General features: G+C 41.9%; 1 protein-coding gene across 1 annotated transcript; it reads left to right on the plus strand.

Annotated features, from left to right (window-relative positions):
- Positions 1-10,619: 10,619 nt before the first annotated feature.
- LOC139875981 (uncharacterized) lies at positions 10,620-11,360 on the plus strand. The gene has a single exon (XM_071863279.1). It carries the CDS (start codon positions 10,620-10,622, stop codon positions 11,358-11,360), a length of 741 nt encoding a protein of 246 aa, XP_071719380.1.
- Positions 11,361-11,626: the final 266 nt, after the last annotated feature.

The following is an 11,626-nucleotide window of genomic DNA, read 5'->3' on the forward strand; positions in this document are numbered from 1 at the left end:
AACTGAGTTGCCCATCACTGGAGTAGGCCAATAATCTCGAACTGCAGTTTACTGAATCAGAAATTTGGGAAGCCATATCGGATTGTGGTAGTTCGAAATCGCCTAGGCCGGATGGGTTTAACCTAGGTTTTTATAAAAAATTCTGGAGTATTGTTAAAAGTGAACTTGTCGATGCTATTAATACATTCTGGGATTCGGGCATTATTTCAAAGGGGTGTAACGCATCCTTTATCACACTCGTTCCGAAAAAGCTAGACCCAATCAATCTTAATGATTATCACCCTATAAGCTTGATCGATAGTTTCTATAAAATCGTTGCAAAGATCCTCTCAAACCGACTTAGGAAAGTCATACCAAACCTTGTGGGATTCGAACAAAGCGCTTTTATGAGAGGGCGGAATATACTCGATGGGGCGTTAATAGCAAATGAAGCACTTGATTTTTTAAAGCAAAATCGTTGTAAGAGCCTTATTTTTAAAGTAGATTTTGAGAAGGAATTTGATAGTCTTAATTGGGAATTCTTGCTTGAGATTATGCGTATCATGGGGTTCGGGGACAAGTGGCGAAAGTGGGTATACTCGTGTCTTAGTTCGGAAACTATCTCGGTACTTGTTAATGGTTCTCCGACAAACGAATTCGCTCTTAAACGTGGGGTCCGTCAAGGGGACCCGTTGTCACCGTTTCTTTTCATTCTTGCGGGGAGGGTTTAAATGTTTTAACTAAGTTAGCCGTTTACAACAAGTTATTTGAGGGAGTCGAAATCGGTCAAAATAATATCCCGTTATCTCACCTCCAATACGCGGATGATACTATCTTTTTTGGGAAATAGAACGAAGGAAATCTTAAAAATCTTATGATGATTCTCAAATGTTTTGAACTTACTTCGGGTTTAAAGGTTAATTATCACAAAAGTATTCTTTACGGGGTTGGTGTGGAAAAAAGTCTCGTTGAGGTTATGGCTAGTAAATTTCAATGTAAGGTTGGTTCTTTCCCATTTACTTATCTCGGGTTGCCGGTTGGTGGTAAGATGAATAAAATGGAGGGTTGGAAGTGATAAATAAGTTTGAGAAACGTCTTTCGGATTGGAAAGCACGATCGATGTCTTATGGTGGACGTTTGACACTTATGAAGTCGGTTTTGAATAGCCTTCCGTTGTACTTTTTCTCGCTCTTCCGTGCCCCGCCATGTGTGATCAAAAAGCTTGAGAGTGTAAGACGTTCATTTTTTTTTTGGGGCGGGTCGGGTAAAAAATTTATTTCTTGGGTTAAATGGGATCATATGCTATTACCATACGGGTTGGGGGGTTTAAACTTGGGCTCAATTTTTAGCAATAATTTGGCCTTAATCGGTAAGTGGTGGTGGAGGTTTAAAACCGAAACCGACTCCTTATGGGTTAGGGTCATCTCGAGTATTTATGTAAGACCCGTGTAATTATCGTACATAATGTTTGTATGAGTAATTATATGACTAGAGTTGTGGAGTTCATGTTTCATACATTTAAAAAGGGGAAAATCATTGCCGAACTGGGGTCTGCGCGCCGCGCAGGTGAGGCGCGCGCCGCGCAAAGCGGCTGCCAGCTATTCTTTGTTTTATTTAAATTTAAACGTGGGTATTTTGGTAAATTCACATCAAGGCCGAGTTTAATGCTTGGTTCAGTAGTTTGGGAGCTCATTTACTCCCTTGTTCACCAACCTTATCACCTCCCAATTTATTTTAGTGAGAGAGTGAGTTTTAGAGAGGGAAAGCTCACTTTGAAGAGGAAGAAGAGGGTTTCTTGTTAAAGTCCAAGTTCTAAAGTTGTTCATCTCGTCATTTGCTACATTTTGATAGTTGTGGTATGCCTTAACTTTCAATTCTTGTTTTGATTTCGTGGATGGGTTAGGGTTTGTGTGAAGATGAACATTAAGACCCATTTTTGGGTAAATTGGGTGTTCTTGGGTAAATTGGGTCATGTAGGCTCAATAATGGGTTAGCTAGGGTTTTAAAAGTATTAATTGTTGTCATGAAACCCTAATTGGCTAATAATTTGTTAGAACACCTTAAGGAAGAGTAAATGGGTGTGATTTGGGTATAAATGACCCAAAATGGGTGTATTGACTTTTATTGAGTCAAATGGGTCAAAATTGGACCAAGGTTGGTAAATGGTTGTGTTTTGTGATAAAACCTAGTAATCTAATGTGTAGGAAGGCCTTGAGTGCCAAGCGTTAGGGTTTTTGGTGAAAATGACCCAATTTAGGGTTAAGTGTCCAAATGGGTCAAGATGACCTAGGAGGGTGTGGGTTGTAAGATTTGACCAAGTTGATTGATTATATGCTTGTGAAAATAGGTACGTTACCTCGGAACTCAAGCTTGGTTTAATAATCACCGAAGGCATAAGGTGAGTGGAATGATTATGCGTATGGGTATATAATGTATTTATTTGTGTCGTATGAATGTGGCATTGTCGCGTTGCTTAAGACACCACATTGTAAAGAAGTGGATGTCGCGTTGTTTAAGACACCACATGGTAAAGAAGTGGATGTCGCGTTGTTTAAGACACCACAATGTATTGGAGTGGATGTCGCGTTGTTTAAGACACCACCCATCGTATTGAATGGCATGTGGAATCGTCGCGTTGTTTAAGACGCCACATTGGAAAGGGTGAGTGAGTCGCGTTGTTTAAGACATCACCCGGGGGGATTAGTGACTACGCGTTGATTAAGTAGCACTAACGGATGTTATGAACTCCAACGGTCTTGTATGTACCGTTTCCCTTGTTCGAATTGGTTAACCAAGGTTGCGTGAGTTATGTATTGAAAGTATTTATTTATGAATCGTATGCTTTTGTATTATTAGCTACTTGTGGATTTGCGGTTTATGGTATATGCATAATATTGTTGCATGATTGTCGAATTGTTAAACCGAGTATGATGTTGTGTAAGTGATGCAAGTAAGTAGATTATATATGTGTATGTATAATTATTGTGCTCACTAAGCTTTGCTTACCCTCTCGATGTTTACCTTTTTATAGGTTCGTGTGTGGATAAGGGTAAGGGCATTACCTTGGATTGAGTTTCCCGCTTTGATGATTAGGAAGCGCTTTTGGTCATGGCTTGGAGTTTGACCGAGACTTGGGTAGTTTAACCCCAAACACCATGCTCGTTGTGTCGTTTGGCAATTAAACTTTTTGTGGTCGAAACTCTCATTTGTATTAAACTTGTATTTTTACACTTAATGGCATTTTGGGCACGTGTGGGCCCCACTTTGTAAAACTCGTTCATACCTTAGTTATGTACTAGTTTTACATATATTAACGTACGGTTAAAAGCGTTTCGGTCAAATGTGTCGGGAAGCACCTCATCTTTTTCGCATTAAAGCGCACCGGGGACAGCCAGCTTTTGCGCGGCGCGCAAGGGCATTTGCGCGGCGCGCAGAGGGTCAGTCAGCGAAATTTTTTTTTGCCACGAATTTACAATGGTTTTTGTCGTGTATTGGGTTGGGATGTTACAAGTGGTATCAGAGCATGGTCTAAGGGATTTAGGTGACTTGAGATAGGCGCCTAGACTTAGACTTTTGTGTGTGCATTGTGCGGGACTTGTAGGACTTTGGGTCGGACCGGGTCTTGGTTAGTACATAGGTTTATGTGAACTAATCATGCATTATTGGTTGTGTTGTATAGTAATCATCGAGCGAAATGGACATTGTACTAGCGCGTTAGCGCGACGTGCTCGCGTAGTAATGATTAGCTACCCCTACTACGGGTGCAAATCGTGTCAAACAAGCGATGTACGATGATCGTCGAGCGAGATGAGTATTGTCATGTCTTTCGTTTCGTTATTTAATCTATTCCGTTTTATAGAATGAGGACGCGAAACGGACACGACACCGAACTTGATAATGGGGGCACGAGCGAGGACCCCGAGTTCACGGCCAAGGTTGAGGCCATCTTTGAACGCCAAAAGGCGGAGTTTCGCGAGGATGTTAAGAAGATGTTGTTAGAAACGATTGACGAACAAGTCGTCACTATGGTTAAGGAGCAAATTAAGATTGCTCTTCAAGAAGAAAATGTGGGAAGACGAGACTTTTTCTTCAAGAACTTTAAGGACACTCAACCTCCTACTTTTGAGGGCGATAGGGACCCACTCAAGAGTGCCCGATTCATCTCCGATATGGAGGGGGCCTTCCGTACTTGTGAGTGTCCACCCGATAAGAAGACTAGGTACGGTTGTAGCATGTTAAGGGGTGACGCGAAATTGTGGTGGGATGCTAAGATCCAACTTTATGGTGAAGAACAATGTATGGACTTCACTTGGGATGAATTTAAAGCGGAGTTCTTCGATGAGTACCGAACTTCGGCCGATCTTACAAGGCTTAAGGACGAGTTACGCACCTTAAGGCAAGGGTCGATGGACTTGAACACTCTCAAATCCGTGTTCTTGTCCAAGACGCAATTTTGCCCGGAGTATGTCGGGAATGATAAAATGTTGAAAGAAGACTTCTATCGAACCTTGAATGACGGTTATCAAGAAAAGATTAGCGTAAATGTGGTAAAGAGCTTCGATGAGTTGTTTAATATGGCGAAAGGGTTTGAAGCGATTGTGTTGAGGAAGAGAAAGTTTGAAGGTTCTAGTCATTCAAATTTTTCAAGCAAGAAGTCAAACTTTTCAAAGAAGGGTGCAACCGAGAGTGTCGGAAGTGTCAAGAAGAGTGCGCCGGGAGAGTTTCGTTATACTTGCCATAATTGTGGGCGAAAGGGACATATGGCCCGTGATTGCACCAATCCCTCTACTACACCCAAGTTTACTTGTTTCAATTGCGGTAAAGAAGGGCACAAACGGCCCGAGTGTCCCGAGTTGCGTAATGATAATGCTAAGCGGATAGAGAAGGCGGCGGGTACGGCTAGGGGTCGTAACTACTTGATGTCTAATGAAGAAGCTAAACAATCCAATGAAGTCGTTTCAGGTACTTTCATGGTTAATTCTAATCCGGCACGGATTCTTTTTGATAGTGGTGCTAATTTGTCTTTCGTATCTCCAAGATTTGTGCCTAAGTTAAATAAACCGCTAGCAAAGTTGAGCCGTCCCGTAGAAGTTGAAATAGCGGATGGCAAGACGGCGCTAGTGGTTGATGTGTGTAAAAATTGTCATGTTGTGTTTGGTGCCGAAAGTTTCGAAATTGATCTTATTCCGATGACCTTGGGTGATTTTGATGTTGTCATTGGTATGGATTGGCTCGATCGTTATAGAGCCGATATTGCATGCCACGATAAGTTTATTCGTGTAAAGACCCCAAGTGGGGGAGAAATGATTATTCATGGTGACAAACGAAGGAGATCGGTGCCGATATGCACTTTTGCTCGGGCACGACGTCACGTTGTTACCGGTGGTATGGCTTTCCTTGCTCATGTTGTCGACACTCGTAATGAGCCACCACCTATTCGTGAAATTCCGGTAGTTAATGAGTTTGAAGATATCTTTCCGGATGAGTTACCGGGTGTTCCGGCGGAAAGACAAGTAGAATTTCGCATCGAGTTGGTTCCGGGGGCTACCCCCATTGCTAAAACTCCTTATCGTTTAGCACCAACAGAGATGCAGGAGTTATTGAATCAAATTCAAGAATTGCTCGAGAAGGGTTTTATCCGACCGAGTGCTTCGCCATGGGGCGCTCCGGTCTTATTTGTGAAGAAGAAAGACGGTAGTATGCGTATGTGCATCGATTACCGTGAGTTGAATAAAGTGACGATCAAGAATCGTTATCCGTTACCTAGGATCGACGATTTGTTTGATCAACTTCAAGGCGCAACGTATTTCTCTAAGATCGACTTACGGTCCGGCTATCACCAAATGCGGGTCCGTGAGGAAGATATTGAGAAAACGGCTTTCCGAACGCGTTACGGGCATTATGAATTTGTAGTTATGCCCTTCGGTCTTACGAATGCACCGGCGGCATTCATGGATCTTATGAACCGGGTGTGCCAACCTATGTTGGACAAGTCGGTTATTGTATTCATTGACGACATACTAGTCTACTCGAAAAGTATGCACGAACATAAACGTCACTTGCGTGAAGTTTTGAAGACGCTAAGAAAAGAGAAGTTGTATGCAAAGTTCTCTAAATGTGAATTTTGGCTAAGGGAGGTTCAATTCCTTGGTCACATTGTGAACGAAAGCGGTATCCAAGTGGATCCGGGGAAGATTGAGACGGTGAAGAGTTGGGGACGACCGACTACGCCCACGGAGATCCGAAGTTTTCTCGGATTGGCCGGTTATTATCGTCGGTTTATCCAAGACTTTTCTAAGATTGCTTCTCCATTAACAAAGTTGACGAGGAAGAGTGCTAAGTTCAATTGGGAAAACGAGCAAGAAATTGCTTTTCAATTATTGAAAGAGAAGTTGTGTCAAGCTCCGGTGTTAGTGTTACCGGAAGGCGTCGAAGACATGGTGGTTTATTGTGATGCTTCCTTAAATGGGCTCGGGTGCGTTCTTATGCAAAGGGGTAAAGTCATTGCTTATGCCTCTCGACAATTAAAGGAACACGAAACGAGGTACCCGACTCATGATCTTGAAATGGCGACGGTTGTGCATGCGTTGAAAATTTGGCGCCATTACTTGTATGGTGTCAAGTGTACGATATATTCGGATCATAAGAATTTGAAACATCTTTTTACTCAAAGAGATTTGAATTATCGTCAACGTAGATGGATGGATGTGGTGAAGGATTATGATTGTGAGATACTTTACCATCCGGGTAAGGCGAATGTGGTCGCGGATGCGTTAAGTCGAAAGACTCAACATCCGGCGATACGTGTAGCATCGTTACGTTTGATTATCACTAATGACTTTCTTGAAAAGATGGGTGAAGACCAAATAGAGGCTTATGTTCACGATAAGCACGCGGAACAAATTGTGGGCCAATCGGAGTTCATTACAATGGGCCCGCGGGGTTTATTGTCGTTTCAAGGAAGGGTGTGGGTGCCTAAGACGGGTGATTACCGACGGGTGTTACTCGATGAAGCACATAAGTCGAAATATTCCATTCATCCGGGCGCGACAAAAATGTATCATGACTTGAAGAAAGATTATTGGTGGCCGGGCATGAAACGCGACGTTGTAAAATACGTTGAACGATGTGTTACTTGTTTGCAAGTTAAAGCCGAACATCAAAAGCCGTATGGTAAGTTGCAACCGTTAGAGATCCCGAAATGGAAATGGGAGCACATTACCATGGATTTCATCACTAAATTACCTAAGACGGCGAGAACTCAATATGATTCGATTTGGGTTATAGTTGATCGGTTGACGAAAAGTGCTTTGTTTCTTCCCATTAAAGAAGTAATATCGTCGGAGGCCTTGGCTAAGTTGTTTATCAAGGAAGTGGTCTCGCGACATGGCGTTCCTATATCTATTATTTCGGATCGAGATACCCGTTTTACATCTCGGTTTTGGGAGAAGTTTCATGAGGACATGGGTACGCAATTAAAGTTGAGCACGGCGTATCATCCTCAAACGGACGGTCAAACCGAACGTACGAACCAAACTTTGGAAGATATGTTACGGGCGTGCATTATTGACTTCGGTGGTAGTTGGGACGAGCATTTACCCTTGGTGGAATTCTCGTACAATAATAGTTTTCATACTAGTATCGGGATGCCACCTTACGAGATGCTTTATGGCCGAAGGTGTCGAACTCCCATTTGTTGGGGAGAAGTGGGTCAAAGAGAAATCGGAAGTACCGATTTGGTTTTAGAGACGAATAACAAGATTGATATTATTCGGGAGCATTTGAAGAAGGCTCAAGATAGGCAAAAGTCGTATGCCGATAAACGTAGACGAATGATCGAATTCCAAGAGGGCGACATGGTTATGCTTAAGGTCTCGCCATGGAAGGGTATTATTCGATTTCGAAAACGGGGAAAGTTAGGTCCTCGGTTTATTGGACCGTTTAAAGTTTTAGCTCGTGTTGGTGAAGTTGCATATCGATTGGAATTGCCCGAAGAGCTTGCGGGGATCCATAATACGTTTCATGTTTCCCACCTCCGTAGGTGTCTTGCGGATGATTCTTCATGGATGCCTCTAGAAGAAATTGAGCTAAACAATAAGTTGGAATATGTGGAAGAGCCGATAGCTATACTTGATGAAAAGGTCAAACGGTTGAGACATAAAGAGGTTAGGACCTATAAGGTTCAATGGCGGCGGAATAAAGGTTCCGAGTTTACATGGGAACCCGAAGAGTTCGTGTTGGTTTACCTTCCCTCGTGTCATGCGGCGTGGATTGCGAGGACGCAATCCGAATAAGTGGGGGAGAGTTGTAAGACCCGTGTAATTATCGTACATAATGTTTGTATGAGTAATTATATGACTAGAGTTGTGGAGTTCATGTTTCATACATTTAAAAAGGGGAAAATCATTGCTGAACTGGGGTCTGCGCGCCGCGCAGGTGAGGCGCGCGCCGCGCAAAGCGGCTGCCAGCTATTCTTTGTTTTATTTAAATTTAAACGTGGGTATTTTGGTAAATTCACATCAAGGCCGAGTTTAATGCTTGGTTCAGTAGTTTGGGAGCTCATTTACTCCCTTGTTCACCAACCTTATCACCTCCCAATTTATTTTAGTGAGAGAGTGAGTTTTAGAGAGGGAAAGCTCACTTTGAAGAGGAAGAAGAGGGTTTCTTGCTAAAGTCCAAGTTCTAAAGTTGTTCATCTCGTCATTTGCTACATTTTGATAGTTGTGGTATGCCTTAACTTTCAATTCTTGTTTTGATTTCGTGGATGGGTTAGGGTTTGTGTGAAGATGAACATTAAGACCCATTTTCGGGTAAATTGGGTGTTCTTGGGTAAATTGGGTCATGTAGGCTCAATAATGGGTTAGCTAGGGTTTTAAAAGTATTAATTGTTGTCATGAAACCCTAATTGGCTAATAATTTGTTAGAACACCTTAAGGAAGAGTAAATGGGTGTGATTTGGGTATAAATGACCCAAAATGGGTGTATTGACTTTTATTGAGTCAAATGGGTCAAAATTGGACCAAGGTTGGTAAATGGTTGTGTTTTGTGATAAAACCTAGTAATCTAATGTGTAGGAAGGCCTTGAGTGCCAAGCGTTAGGGTTTTTGGTGAAAATGACCCAATTTAGGGTTAAGTGTCCAAATGGGTCAAGATGACCTAGGAGGGTGTGGGTTGTAAGATTTGACCAAGTTGATTGATTATATGCTTGTGAAAATAGGTACGTTACCTCGGAACTCAAGCTTGGTTTAATAATCACCGAAGGCATAAGGTGAGTGGAATGATTATGCGTATGGGTATATAATGTATTTATTTGTGTCGTATGAATGTGGCATTGTCGCGTTGCTTAAGACACCACATTGTAAAGAAGTGGATGTCGCGTTGTTTAAGACACCACATGGTAAAGAAGTGGATGTCGCGTTGTTTAAGACACCACAATGTATTGGAGTGGATGTCGCGTTGTTTAAGACACCACCCATCGTATTGAATGGCATGTGGAATCGTCGCGTTGTTTAAGACGCCACATTGGAAAGGGTGAGTGAGTCGCGTTGTTTAAGACATCACCCGGGGGGATTAGTGACTACGCGTTGATTAAGTAGCACTAACGGATGTTATGAACTCCAACGGTCTTGTATGTACCGTTTCCCTTGTTCGAATTGGTTAACCAAGGTTGCGTGAGTTATGTATTGAAAGTATTTATTTATGAATCGTATGCTTTTGTATTATTAGCTACTTGTGGATTTGCGGTTTATGGTATATGCATAATATTGTTGCATGATTGTCGAATTGTTAAACCGAGTATGATGTTGTGTAAGTGATGCAAGTAAGTAGATTATATATGTGTATGTATAATTATTGTGCTCACTAAGCTTTGCTTACCCTCTCGATGTTTACCTTTTTATAGGTTCGTGTGTGGATAAGGGTAAGGGCATTACCTTGGATTGAGTTTCCCGCTTTGATGATTAGGAAGCGCTTTTGGTCATGGCTTGGAGTTTGACCGAGACTTGGGTAGTTTAACCCCAAACACCATGCTCGTTGTGTCGTTTGGCAATTAAACTTTTTGTGGTCGAAACTCTCATTTGTATTAAACTTGTATTTTTACACTTAATGGCATTTTGGGCACGTGTGGGCCCCACTTTGTAAAACTCGTTCATACCTTAGTTATGTACTAGTTTTACATATATTAACGTACGGTTAAAAGCGTTTCGGTCAAATGTGTCGGGAAGCACCTCATCTTTTTCGCATTAAAGCGCACCGGGGACAGCCAGCTTTTGCGCGGCGCGCAAGGGCATTTGCGCGGCGCGCAGAGGGTCAGTCAGCGAAATTTTTTTTTGCCACGAATTTACAATGGTTTTTGTCGTGTATTGGGTTGGGATGTTACAATTTATGGGTCTTCGGGTGGCCTCCTTGGTGATGCAAATCATCCTAGAAGGTCACGCAAGACCGTGTGGTCTAACATTGTTGATACATGAAGCTTCATTGATTCACTTGGTGTGCAATTTCGGAATTCATTTGTTAGAAGTATTGGTGACGGGACACCTACATCTTTTTGGGGGGATTTATGGGTTGGGGATACTCCATTAAAAGATAGATTCAAGAGACTTGCAAGACTTGATGCGGACCAGACTTGTACGATCAACGAAATGCTGACTTGGGATGGTTCTAGGTGCATTGCGACTTGGTGCTGGACGAGAAATCCTTCTGGACGGGCTGTCACTGAATTGGAGCAGCTGAATCTTCTGATCTCGGGTGTTTCGATGGACAACAGTTCAAGTGATAGCTGGAAATGGGTCAAAGAAAATAATGGGAAATACACGACTAAAAGCTTGTCTAAATTAATCAACACAAACACATTTGGTGCGGGTAATACGGCGTTGGAAACTATTAAAAATAACTTGGTACCAAAAAAGGTTGTGGTGTTTATATGGAAAGCGAGGAGGCGTCGTATCCCGGTACGTGAAGAACTTGACAAACGAGGGGTGGATTTACACTCGGTACTTTGTCCTCTTTGTGATGATGTCATCGAGTCGGTAGATCATACTCTCCTTGAGTGCAAAAAAGTTATTGAGGTGTGGAAAAAAGTTCTAAATTGGTGCGGTTTTTCCAGTGCTCCATTATCTAACCTTGATAATCTTTTGTTGGGTATGTCGGGTCTCCCCCTATTGGATTCGGGTAAACATATTTGGCAAGGGATTATTTGGGTTGCATGTTACCTTATTTGGAAGAACCGGAACCATGTGATCTTCAAAAATAAAGGTTGGACCGCTCCATGTGCGCTTAGCGAAATCCAAGTTAAAAGCTTCGAGTGGATTGTCAAGCGGTTCAAAGGGAAGTCTATCGATTGGCATTCTTGGTTTCATAATCCATCTAGTTTTTTGTTGTAATGTTATGTTGTATGCGTGTGTTTTGATGTATATATCTTGATGCTAGCTTAGCATCCTTGTTGCATGTTTGCCTCGTCTTCCCATTTTGGCGAGGTTGTTTTGTACATTTTGAGAATTGATATATATGATTGCTTTTCAAAAAAAAAAAAAAAAAAAAAAAAAAAAAAAAAAAAAAAAAAAGATTATATATGTATCATTACATACCCTCAAATTAAATTTATATTAATATTAATTAATATCTATATTAATATGGAACCAAGGAAAGT

The sequence above is a fragment of the Rutidosis leptorrhynchoides genome, chromosome 11 (genome assembly GCF_046630445.1).
Source record: "Rutidosis leptorrhynchoides isolate AG116_Rl617_1_P2 chromosome 11, CSIRO_AGI_Rlap_v1, whole genome shotgun sequence".
NCBI lineage: Eukaryota > Viridiplantae > Streptophyta > Magnoliopsida > Asterales > Asteraceae > Rutidosis > Rutidosis leptorrhynchoides.